The sequence below is a fragment of the Canis lupus genome, chromosome 30 (assembly GCF_011100685.1).
Source record: "Canis lupus familiaris isolate Mischka breed German Shepherd chromosome 30, alternate assembly UU_Cfam_GSD_1.0, whole genome shotgun sequence".
Classification (NCBI taxonomy): domain Eukaryota; kingdom Metazoa; phylum Chordata; class Mammalia; order Carnivora; family Canidae; genus Canis; species Canis lupus.
Window position 1 is genome coordinate 35,252,462 of NC_049251.1, and position 12,913 is coordinate 35,265,374.

Here is a 12,913-nt window from a genome sequence, read left to right on the forward strand (position 1 = left end):
CTGGGCCAAAGGCAGGGGCTAAACCACTGAGCCACCCAGGAATCCCCTGAAAAATAGTTTAAAAGATATTTCAAGACTTGAGCTCTGCATCCTGTTTGTAGAAGCCCCGGTATACTGCTGTATAACCATAGGGGAGTGACGCACGCAGTTGGGCCATGGGTCACTTCAGACCCACAGCATATCTGCACACCAGGACCCAGTGGGGGACAGAGAAGTGATCACGGTCACATATCGAACTGGATTGAAAAAACAGCAGATGACCTAATATGGTAGGCAGGTGTAAGTCTGGCCACCAGCAGCAACGCCTCTACGAGTACTGAGGATCCTCAAAAATGTGGCCACTCAGGCCACACAGGAAGGCCATTACTTAGGAGAACTGCCTTTTGCAAAGTTTTTTTTTTTTCTTTTGCAAAGAATTTTGGAATTTTAATTGATGCCCCTGTAAAAACATTTAACCTCTCCTGATGACCTGATTGGTGGTTGGAAGCCATCTCCCTTTGAGAGAAATCTGGTGGCTTCACCTCCAGGTTGTACATTGTCTTGGAAAAATTGCCACAGGTTAGAAATGAGCAGGGTGGGAGTAGTTGAAAGCTGGATGTGACCTTGCCACCCTTGGGATGGACCTTTGGAAATCTTGCCAGACCTTCAGCATTAGAGTCTTTCCAAAGGGGCTGTTAGAACAGGCCTACACACAGGATATTTCTTCAAGACTTCTGCTGTAAGGACCTGGAGAGAGCAAATGTGAGCTCTGAGGATTGGCCATTCTTTGTGAAGGCTCAGCTGGAGCTTTCCATGAGGCCCCCTTCATAAGCCAGGTACTTGTAAACCATTTTGCATTCTGTTTCTAGGGCCTTGTAAATCTATTTTAATTTGAAAAAAAAAAAAAAACCCAAAAAAGAAACAACCAAGAACTAGAGACTTTTGTCTAAATGCTTTAGAAAATGTTCTTAGGGGAAGGGCTCTGTTTACTTTAAGAGTGAGATGTCTTTGGTAACATTGGTAGATGACACACACACACAAATATTAAGGGCTTTTTAATATTTATCAAGGCAACCAAATGCATAAAGATCAATTGGAAAAGCTGGAGGATTTCTCTACCTATAGAGAAAACAGGTCAAGATTAGAAGTTAGCTGCCAAGAAAATCCCTGAGAGGAAAAACCATTTAAGGGGATTCACAATTCTGATAGGCAGAGATTTTGTTTTAAAAATCCCTCCCCAGTTTTTGCCAAGCCACAAAGAAACAGAAAGCCAGCTTCTCCCTCATTGAAAAAGACAGAGAAGCCCTGAGTATTAACATAGTAAGAGTATCTCTGGCCTGCTCAAAGTCTGCAATAATAAAAAGGATCACTGTTAAACCCAGTAGCAGAAAAAAAAAAAAAAAAAACTACAATTTTAACTCTCGATGGAGTTCATTAGGGAGTTCTCATTGAACATTGGACAAACCGGGATGCTGTGCAAAATTCAGGGCAGGGAAAATCCATCTGTACCAGAGGGTTGGTCGAGGGTACATTAGGGAGTCTTTGTCACCTGTTACAACTTAATGAGGGAAAGATAGTAAGTGAAGCAAATGTACATACATTTCTTAAAGGCTTGCTCCAAAGGGTACACCCATATTTTTATATGCTACGGGTACAGCTTTATGTGTTTGTTCAGTGATTGAGGGGAAGCAAACACAGTTTTCTGGCCAAATCAGTGTAACAAGTGGGGATGACCACCTACTGTGGCCAGCTGAAAAAAATCTCCCTCGAGCTGCTCTGCTTGGTCAGGGGCTCATTTTGTACCCAGCAATAGGTGCCCCTCCTTCAGCACAGTGGACGGCACTTACGCGTGAAACGAAAACACAGAGGAGAACAAAACAGTTGGAGATGCCAGACAAGTGGTTAAATTGGCAGGAAGTCGTGTTGACTCGGTGATCCTTATTTTGAATAAGGTGGTCCTTATTTTGAAGAAATGCAGATGTAATTAGAGAGATTACAGAGGTAGATGGTGATTTTTATAGATCTTATGAAATAGGGTTCTGGATCATTTTAAGGGGCTTACAGGTTGATGGCCCCAGGTCAAGTGTCTGGTTTTAGTCTTCGGAAACCTAAGGATTTTCTTTGCCGTGACATATGTGTCAGTAAAGTAATATTGCTGGAATGCCTGTCAGCTGCTTCACTTAGAAATACAAGCGGAAGTGACTGAGGAAATGAGGAGGAGAAAGGGGGCTGTTTGGGGGCCGACTGAAAAGGATCCTGAATACAGAAAGGAAAAAAAGAAGTGGGTTGAGAAGATGTGTTTGTATGAGGGTGCCCCAAATAGTGGTGTTTGTGGTATGATCAGTGAAAACAGAGACCCCCCCCCCTTTGATCCAGAGACTGGATCAAAGACTATGAGGTAATTGGGAAGGATTGTGGGCTCAATCCGTGTCCCTGTGCCAGTGACCAAGAAATGGGGCAGAGGAGGGGGAAATAGGGGAAGGAAGAAGACAAGAAAGAGGAAAAAGGAGAAAGGAGGAAGAGGAGAGGGAGGGGGAGGGGGAGGGTGAAAGGGGGAGGGAGAGAAAGGGAAGGGGAAGGGTGGGAGAGGGAGGAGGGGGCAGATGGAAAGGGGAGGAGGGAGAGGAAGAAGGAGGGGGAGGAGGGGAGGATGAAAAGGGGAGGAGGGAGAGGAGGAAGGAGAGGACAGGGGAAGAGGGGGAGGATGGAAAGGGGAAGAAGGGGGAGGAAGAAGGAGGGGGAGGAGGGGAGGATGGAAAGAGGAGGAAGGAGAGGAGGAAGGAGAGGACGGGGAGGATGGGGAGGATGGAAAGGGGAGGAGGAAGAGGAGGAAGGAGAGGACAGGGGAGGAGGGGGAGGATGGAAAGGGGATGAAGGGGGAGGAGAGGGGAAGGAGGGGGGGAGAAGGGGAGGAGGGGGGAGGAGGAGGGAGAAGCAAAAGAGGAGAAGGGGCCAGGTTTGATTATTGGTGTTAAGCTGTATGGTGCTAATACAGCTGGAGAGACTGTGTAGCCCTCATCTAAACCGCCAGCCAGTTGATGCTTAATAAATATCTGTTGAATATTGAATAAGTTAATAATTTTCTTTGGTGTAGAAGCAAGTAGAAAATGTTTCTTTCCTGACGAGGATTGTTAGCTAATTACAAAAGCAGGTTGAAGCAGAAAATCCTACAAATGATACACACACACCTTTAACAGTTTATTTTTAACTTAAAACACATGTACCTTCATTCACTATTTTTTGATGTGGGGCCAAGGACTTTTCTTTGAGCACGGAGCCCTGATTGTCCTTCTTGCACAGACCGCACCCATAAGCATTATCTAAGGTTTCCATTTGAGTTTCTTTAATGTGGAGTGAGAATGTAAAGACATTTGCAAAGCAACCCGAGTTCAGATGCTTCTCGATTTTTATTATTTTTGCCCCTAATCATTTACAGTTGTCTCATCCACACCTAATTTGCCAGCAGTTTTTTTTTTTTTTCTTCTTGGCTACTTGCCTTTATTGGGTCTTTCCAAAGCATTCAGCTTCATTTTTGTAGAAAAAAACCAACAACTACTCTTTCTTTTTGTGCTCTGTTGCGTGGGTTTGTGTACTGTGTGGATGTTTGTATGTACTTTCAAAGCAACTGGCATCAACAGGTTTGGGAACATGGATGGTTCTGCAGGAACACCACTCTTCTGGTGGGAGCAGAAAGCCACGAGGGTACCAGGGAAGAACCTGCTGGAATCTTTTATGGGAAGCCTGGTAGGAGAGCCATCCGAATGGTAGGCAGAGAGGCTAGGAGGAAATAAAATCGTTTTTTGGAGGGCTGCCTTGGCAAACTGCTACCTATAAAATGATGGCAGGCATTCAGACAGTATTGATTTTTCTTTATGCCTGGCACAGCCCTGCACCTGGACCATGTCCTCATCACTCAGTACTTGACTGTAGGGTTTCCTAGAACATTCTGTACCAAAAAGGATTCAATAGAGTCAAGGTGTGATCACTGGGCTGCCAGCTACTAATTCCTTATGACCCAAGTGGATTGATTCGCCTCAAGGTCACACTGGCCCCCGCCTCTCCCACCTCCCCTGGCCAGGGGCTGGAATCCATAACTGCCAACCTGTGGAAATCCTCTTCTTAGAACTGCCTTCCTTTTGCCAGTTCTTTTATTTTCCCCCCAGAGAATTCCAGGATGCACTTAGAAAACACTTTCATCGCTGGAGTGTGGCTCACAGCAGCACTTTGCATCTCTTTCACCAGCGACCCTTCCTCCCTCCCCCTGGTTCTTCTCTCTCTCTCACTTCATTCCATCCTTCCATTCTTGGATCCATCGGCTATTTATTGGCCCCAAGGTGGGACCAGGGCAATGTCGACTGCCTGCTAGCTGCAAATATGGATCAGAAACCATTTCCTTGAGAAATCCACCGTTGAAGTAGGGGAATTTACCAAAGGGTGCTATGTCTTAAAAAGCTGAGCCATGAAAAAAAAAAAAAAAAAAAAAGCTGAGCCATGATGGACACCTCGCTTTTCCAGAGGGCCTGGTCCAGATAACACGACTGACTGCAATAAAAGCCAAGTTGCATAAACTAGGCGTTTGTAAATCCAGGCTCCAGGTCAGAAACATTCACCCCATGAAAACCAGGCATACCCTTTCCCCGAGCCTGCTAGTCTTGCTTGGGCTCCAGGTTGGTTTTGAGGCCAAGGCCTACCCAAAGGGAGCCGAGTTCAGAGGACACAGGCTCATCAATGTGGGACAGCAGGGAGGAGACAGCAGAGGGCCAAGTGGATTCCGAAATCCCCCGGCAGGTGTGCTTTCAACCTGCTTTGCTCTGAGGCTACCACCTTGTGCTCCACAGATGGTTTGAGATTCATGGGGGGCGGGGAGGGGGGGTCCGGGCCATCAAAAAAGGGACTTAAGCTCAGCATGTTCTGTAAGAGAAAGCAGGAAAATAAATAGAATGCATTTTTTTTTTTTTTAAATCTTGGGTTTGAAATGGTTAGTTTCAATTATTTTAAAATTTAGAATGTTCTCTAGTGAGGCTGGATAAACTAGGTTTTATCACATGTACTTACTTTCTGATTATTTTTGCAAGGAGAAAGTAAAACAGATGTGTGAAGCCACAGCCTCCGAAGACTGAGGAGGGAAATCAATGTGATGAAATGCAAATGCTTGGTTTAAAGGGGTGTTGTGTTAATGAGGCCCAGGAGCACGGTGGTTGGGGGGTCCAGGCCACGGGGCTGACTGCTGGCATGGCAATCAGCCTTTGCCACTTAGTAGGTGTGCGAGGCCGTTGATAAATGACTTCGCCTCTCTGTGTCCTCAATTTCCCCACCTGCAGAGTGGGTATAATAAGAGCGTCTGGTAGGATGGTTGTGGAGATTCAATGAAATTATACCAGTAAGCATTGAGCTCCGTGGTAAACCCTCCAGTCCTCATTGTCCAAAGTCATTTGTAGCCTACCTCCCTGTCCTGCGGCCTCTACTCTTAACTGAGGTCAGAGGAAGGCAGGGGTTGAGCCGAACATGGTGACGGGCCCTCTGAGCAAAGCCTTTTCATCTCTGGAGCGTTTGGCTCTCCTTTGGTAAGGTCAGTATAATTTTATGAGTTTCCAGGTTGCTCCCCAAATATCCCTTGGGTTATAGTCACTGAAGAAGAAAAGAAGTAAGGTTTTGGTTTTTGTTTTGGTTTTTTTCTTTTTCTGTTTTCATGGTCTTGTGACTTGATATGCTCAACTGGCGTTTCGTTCATTGAGGTGATGCCAGGTACACCGTGGCTGTGACATGGTCCACCCTCCCTGGAGTTGAGAATGGGTGGGATGGGGGAAGGGGTTGAGGGGGTTGAACGAGGCAAATTCAGAAGCCCAGAGCGGAGCCCCAGTTCCATGATGTAAATCTTGCACCAAATTTCAATGAGCGTTATTTTCTACAGGAGGAAATGAAATGATGGAGTGTTTAAAATCTAGAACAATACTGGGGAGATGGCATTTTTTTTTTCCCCTGTGTGTTCCGGTGTGAGATGTTGGGTCGTTTCTACTGCAAGGTGAATCGGAAATTCTTGGTAGGAATGTGGCTTCCCCCACTGCTTGGAGGGGAGTATGTGATTTGTTTGCCAAAGGCCTGGTAGCCTTCAATCTGTCAAAACGTTGCAAGCTGGGAGCGGTCTGCCAAAGCAAACTATCAAAGTGAAATAACACACGAGTTGCACACACACACAGACACACACACATGCTCTCCCATTCCCCAAACATTAATTTTGAATTGGGTCAGGAGGAACGAGGATTTGGGCTTGATTGTTGGTGTTTTGAAGCGGTGTGGGCACAGCTCCGCACTACCAATTACGTAGGTATGTGTGAGCAGGGTGGGGTACCCTAACACAGAGTCTACTGAGCAGGGGTGGGAAACTTTCAGCCCTTGGCACTTTCATCTGGCCCCTGGGGTTATATATTGCTCTGGCTGCTGTTATTGCAACCCAAAGAATAATTTCCCCTCTGGGGGAATTTATTCTATTCCATTCAGAGCAGAGCCCATTTAATAACTAAGATTTTATTCCAGAATGAATTTTATTGGGTACCTCTCGGCATTTCAGTTTCACTAGGACCCAGCTCAATGAAGAAAGGAAGCATTTGAACATTGAAATATTATTTGTGTTGCATTTTTGCAACAAGAGGCACCAATAAACATACTGTTGCCATCCCTCGTGTCAACCGTACGGGAATACATTTTGGGGGCATCGCATAGAAATTCAAAAACACAACTGATTTTAATAAATCCCTCACAAAATGACTTTTAAAAGCTCCCAAAGTGATTCCGGGCATTTTTGAATCTGTTAATTCACACTATTTCCATTTATCTTGAAATTTCGTAAGTTGTCAGGATGATGTGAAGTCATTCATTAATTCAGTAAATTAAGCTTTTACTATACAGCAGACCCTTGCTAGATGTTGGGGAGTAAAGCAGTGGCAAGACCAACTCCTTGATCTCATGGAGCTTGAATTCTGGCAAGTGGAGGGAGAAATTTAAACGAATAAAGACTCAGTCCGTGAGATAGTAAGTGCTGTGGAGAAAAAGAAATAGGCTCTTTTGTGCAGACCGGGGGAGGCTTTATGGAAGGGACAGCTGTGGGCAGACACCCGAAAGAGGGGAGAGGACACAGCTGTAGAAGTACCTGGGAATAGAGTTGACCAGGCAACTTGGACGGCCCTTCCTCTGAGACCGAGGAACGCCCAGTATCTTCCCTCCTCGAATCTTTCACTCCTTGTCCTGCCCCAGATGCCCTTGGAAAGTTATGGAAGTACAGCCTGGGATGAGTGGTTGTGCAAAAGTGCTCCTGATTGCATTACAAATATGTGTCTGCAAATACGTGTCTGCCAAGAACTTGGAGGGGCTGCGGTGTAACACGTTTATGGAGCTGATGTTTGTTTGTTTTTTTTAACAAAACCACACCAATTTGTTTTTGTTTGTTTGTTTGTTTTTATATGAGTAAACAGTGCCAGAGTGTGTTACCATGATTCAGAGTTGTAGGCACAGGTTCATGAGAGGCTGTCTTTCACCTTGACTCATTTGAGGTAGTCAGGGCAGGTCATGTTATTCCCATTTTGCAGATGGGGAAACTGAGGTCCAGAGAGGAGTTATTTGCACAAGCTCATGTAACTAAGGAGCCTAGACTCCTTAATTGTCATGTGATGCTCCTTGGTTTGGAGGACAAACTGGATCCAGTAAGGATTCGACTAGAAAATACATGTCCTCTTCCCACCAGCGTGTTCACACCCACTTCTTTAGATGCCCCTGCCTCGTGGCTGGAGGACATCTTGGGCGGTTTTCTGGTTTGCCGCCAGTTAATGAGCAGTCTCATTTTCAAGTATCAAAAAGTCTTAAAAAGGGGGTGCCTGGGTGGGTCAGTTGCGTAAGCATCTGACTCTTGATTTTGGTTCAGGTCATGATCTCAAGGTCATGAGACCGAGCCTCACATCAGGCTCCGAGCTCAGTAGAGAGCCTGCTTGAGAGTTCTCTCTCTCCCTCTGGCCCGCCCCTCTGCTCTCTTTCTCTAAAATAAATAAACAAATCTTAAAAAAAAAAAGGAAAAAGTCCAAAAAAGTGTATGTATGTGTGGGAAGGGAGAGCTTTATTGGCTGAATACCTGTCCTTTTAGAAGCTTTAGTTTTAGTGTCCTTCAGTAGTTTTTTGTATTAATCTAAGACATGATAACTTCACCATCTAGACCTGCACCACTAGCTCCCCGTGTGCTCAACAGCACAGATCTGTGTACCTGTGCAATTGGATTGAGCAGAAATAGGGCATCTCTATCATCATAGAACATTCTCTTGGACAACGCCGGCCTAGATGCTCAGCAAGTTATAAACCGACTCTTCGATTCTCTTCATGACTAATTTCATCTTATGCTTTTCTGAATAGATCCTGCTTAGAAGGATTCTGTGTTTAGATATGCTACATTAAAAAGAAAATCTATTAGATAAAAAAAGAAGGTCTAGTCAGATATAAAAGTTTTAGTCCATCATCCAACTCAAAGTGTTGCAAGTGTCTCTCTCCCCCCCCCCCCCAACTGGGATGGTGAGGCCTCAGACACCTGTTGCAGGCAGGGGAGAGAGGGGCTGGCACAGGCTCACTTCCCTGCCCTGCCCTCCCTCTGCCATCGTCAATGGCTCCAGGGTAGAGCCGGGGAGAGGAGGGGTAACTGGGCAGAGGGCTTCCATGGCCTTGGTGCCTCTGCTGATCTGGTGTTGCTGACCTTGGGTTGGCAGATGTCTAAGTTCTGTATTCCCCTCTCGTGGCGCCCTTCGGTTGGTCCTTTAGAGAACCTACCCCTCACTTGGGGTCTCCCACTGCACATCTCTTTATGACCTTCCCCCCAGTCCCATACCCCATGGGTATCCACCACACATCACCTAACGTCGGCAAGCAGCCCCTGAGGAGGTCCTTTCTAGACAACCTAAACCCGGCATCCCAGGGTGCCTGCAGTTGATGGGGGAAAAGCCAGCATCTTCTGTCCCTGAAAGCCCCAGAAATATAGGTTTCTCCCCCTCCAGCCCTTTCACCCCACTCTGCCCTCCCAGCCCCTTAGGTTGGTTTTGGCCTTTGGATACTTTTCAGAGGAGAATTGGGCACCTGTCCTTATACGCCCAAACATGAGAGCTCAGATAAAGCTCTCTAAGTCATAGTCCTTCTTGCTTGGCTGGGGGTGGGGGTGGGGGGGCAGGGGAACTCTGCAGCCCAGCCCTTCTTGTTTGGAATGGGTGTGTATGTAATATCCTTGGGCCACAGCTTTGGGGCCTCAGAGCCACAACTCTAAGACAGCAATGGAAGGGATGCATCTGGCACCTCGTCACAGATCCCTTCACCTGGCTTCCCGTCCCACTGCCCTCTCTGACTAGGCTGTCCTTGTCCATTCTGGGTGGTCTGCTAAAGCCTGGCTAATTTGCATACAAAGAGGGGCTTAGGGTGGCATTTAGGATATTCCAAGATGGTGGGAGCCTTTTCTAACTCCACAAGCCCTAATCCCCATGTTCAGACAGGTTTCCTCATGTCCACCTCCTCACAATGAGTTTTGCTTGGACTGGAGCAGTGTTTCACATCTCACAATTGTGTTGGAAACCTCAAAAAGGGTGAAAACCCCAGGGGGTCTTCAGTCCTCGGGGTTAAACCCTAAAAAAGGATCCAAAAGACAACCAAGTAGGACAAGGGGCGTTTTTGCAGGGATCTTAAAACAATGGCATTGATGACTTCAGGTCAAGGGACTTTGAGCCTTTTAGTTAATTGACAACGTTTATGGCTCTTCTAATTAGCTGTGTGGGTGTTTTCACCACTGCAACCTTCAGTGATCCTTACAGAAGGTGAGAACATTGAGAGTCAGAGACATTAACTTGCCCGGATCACCCTGGATGGCAATGGTGGAGCTGGGATTCTAGCCTCAATGTGTTTGAATCCAAAGCTTCATCTCTCCCAGCAGACCCTGCTGTGTCAGGGCCAGCTGGCTCCCATTCCACACCTTCCCTTTATTTGATGACAAGCCCTAATCAGGGCTGGTGACAGTAGGGCTTAACACAGCTAATGCCGCCCATAGAGAACATATGTGACACTAAAAGGCCAAGAATGGGCAGAGGGAAGGCTCCAAGAGAAGCACGGGATATAGGAGAGAGCTTCCCTGGCCAGGCTCAGAGCCCTACTTGTAGCCTGACCTTCCCCACTCCACTAGGGCCAAGCATGCTCTAGCACTTTCTCTGTGTCAGTCCTCCCTAAACCTCTAAGCCAGCTTTGTCCTTGGCCCCATCATACAGGGGAGGAGACTGAGGCTCATGAGGTTAAATATCCTGACCTGGAAACCCTGCTGGTAAGTGATAAAGGGTTTGATCCCAGATCTGCCCCATGCCTTGGCCAGGCCCACAGCCCTGTGCTGCCTTGATGCTGGCCCTTGGCACCTGCCCTGGGTCACATCCCGGGGCGGGGGTTGGACTGTTCTCTCCCCTCTGGTGATGAGGTGGAGCTGCTGCCTCTGGCTGGATGCTGCTGCCTGGACCATACTCACGGCCCTGCCTGTTGCTCTTTTTCCTTCTCAGTGTCCTGGGTTCCCTCCTGCTACTTGGATTGCAGCTCGTCTGCCCACAGCCCTCCACTGAGCACAGAAAGGTAAGCCATTGGTGGTTCAGAAGCTTCTCGCTTCTCTGCACAAGGGGCCGGGGGCACTCCAGTCATTGCCCTGACTTTGGTTCTGTTTGGAGCGGAGTCACCGCTAATCTTGAGAGGAAGCATCGCTAATCTTTATAGAATGTTCCCTAGTCCTCCTGTCCCTCCTAAGACCTTGGAGCTGGTGCCCAAAGTCAGTGTGTGATCTGAGGGCGTCGCTGGTGTTGCTGGCTGTGTCCTCGAGAATGGGACCTCGAGGGAGAGGTCAGTGAGGAGACTGCCCACCTGGGAGGGGCAGAGCACCAGCATGGAGCTTTTACCCTCTCTAGGGGCACCTTTTGGGGCAGCGGGTACTGATGATTAGGGAGAGAGCTCTAGGTAAAGTTGAGGCTGTAGCTGTGCAAGAGGAGCCCTGATAGGGAGCCGTGATCTTGGGTAGGAGGACGTAGCCCCTGGCAACCAGCAGCTGGGCATGGAGGGGGCAGGGAAATAAGGACCTGGCCCTCTCTTTCCCCTCCTCCTCCATTTCCAGTTGGGGACTCCCATTAGCTGAGCCCAACCAAAAGAAGACAAAAGTCCCTCAGTGCAGTCCTCAGAGGCCAGCCTCCTAGGCAGCAGGGCTGGATGGAGAAGGGTGGACAGAGTATCTGGGGGGACAAACGGACAGTGTCAAGCATACTTCCCTTCAGGGCTCTGTGTTTTATAGCAAATAAGCTATTTGCTGCTACCTAGACAGGCCGACCACTGTCCTGCACCAGCATAGGTGCATGATAAACGCTTCCTTAGAAACAGATGCATGAGATGACTCCGAGAAGGTCCTCCAAACCCCTTTCTGCTGCCTAGGAACCCCTCCTGTCTACATGTCATGAAATACAGACACTTCTGAAAGGAATGGTAGGTCAAGGATTTGTATCTGAGTGTGGCTGGGTGGCTTGGAACCCTTCCCAAGAGAGGCATTTCATAGGGAAAGCCCAGGAGAGAAGGGAGCAGACCAGAGAGTATGTGCAAGGGTTGGCCTGGATGTGACCCCTTCTTGTGAAGTTCTTAAGGTTCTTGTCTGAACCATTTAACTTCTTGTAGACTGTGGCTTATGTTCTAGCTTTGTTTTTCTGGGCCAGATAGGAACCTGTACTGTACTGTATCCCCGCTAGGATGTCAGCTCCGTGACACTGCCACCTTCCCAGCTCCCGGAATACAGCCTGGCATGGTGTAGGTGCCCAATAAAACACTTGTGAAGTGACCAACTGAATGAATGAATGAATGATGAATGAATGGATGAATGGATAGAAACCCTGGCCAAAGTCTAAGCATCATTTTGTTAGAGTCACTTGGAAAGTTATATCTGTCTCACTTTGCTGCATTATCCGCGTTCATAATTTCAAGAAATCAGAGAGGACAACTACTATAGATTGAAAGTTTGTGTCTTCCCCCTAAATTCATAGGTTCAAACCTAATGTCCAATATGGTGATATCTGCAGGTGGAGACCTGGCAGGTGCTCAGGTCATGGGAGGGAGGCCCTGATGAATGGGATGAGTGCCCTTATTAGAGTTAGGAGAGATCTTGCTGCCTGCCCTGTAAAGATATGATGAGAAGAAGTCTGCTACCCAGAAGGAGTCTTGGTTTTCCAGCCTCCAGAACTGTGAGAAATAAATTTCTTTCGTTTATAAGTCACCCAGTCTATGGTACTTGCTTTTAACAGCTCAAATTGACTCTGGCAAAAATGGGCAGTGAGAAGTGGGGGTGCTGCTTTGAGAAATGGGTAAAATGGTGGAGGTGGCTTTGGAACTGGGTGGTGGGCAGGGACCGGACGGCCGTGGAGGTGCGTGCTAGAAGGAGCCTGTGTTGCCACAAGTGGACTTCTCAAGGTGTTTCTGGTACGAGCTCAGAAAAGGAAGCAGAGAGCTGTAGAGAAAGCCTCAGTCTGCTCAGAGAACAGTGATCCCGAACAGAAAAGTGCTGGACTGTGGACGGTGAAGGAGTCTCAGACGGAAATGAAGAACATGTTGTGGGAAACTTCAGGAAAGGCCATGCTGGTTAAAAAATGGCAAAAAAAAAAAAAAAAAAAAAAAAAAACCTTTGGCTGAATTGTGTTCATGTCCCAGTGCTTTGTGGAAGGTAGGGCTTGCAAGTGATGAAATGAGATATTTAGCTGAAGCAATTTCTAAGCAAAGTATGGAAGGAGTGGCCTGGTTTCTCTCACCTGCTTGCAGTAAAATGTGAGAAAAGAGAAACAACTTGAAGCTGGAATTGTTCATTGGAAAGGAAGAGAGCACAAAACTTCAAGATCTGGAACATTCTCAGTTTATTAGTATT

At 47.2% G+C, this 12,913-nt stretch overlaps 1 protein-coding gene across 1 annotated transcript in view; it reads left to right on the forward strand.

The window, feature by feature from the left end:
* The window catches only part of THSD4 (thrombospondin type 1 domain containing 4), a 566,261-nt gene that overhangs the window by 22,447 nt on the left and 530,901 nt on the right, over positions 1-12,913 (forward strand). The window contains exon 3 of the mRNA XM_038580863.1: positions 10,533-10,602. Coding sequence (XP_038436791.1) covers positions 10,533-10,602 — 70 coding nt within the window. The remainder of the gene's footprint in view (positions 1-10,532; positions 10,603-12,913) is intronic.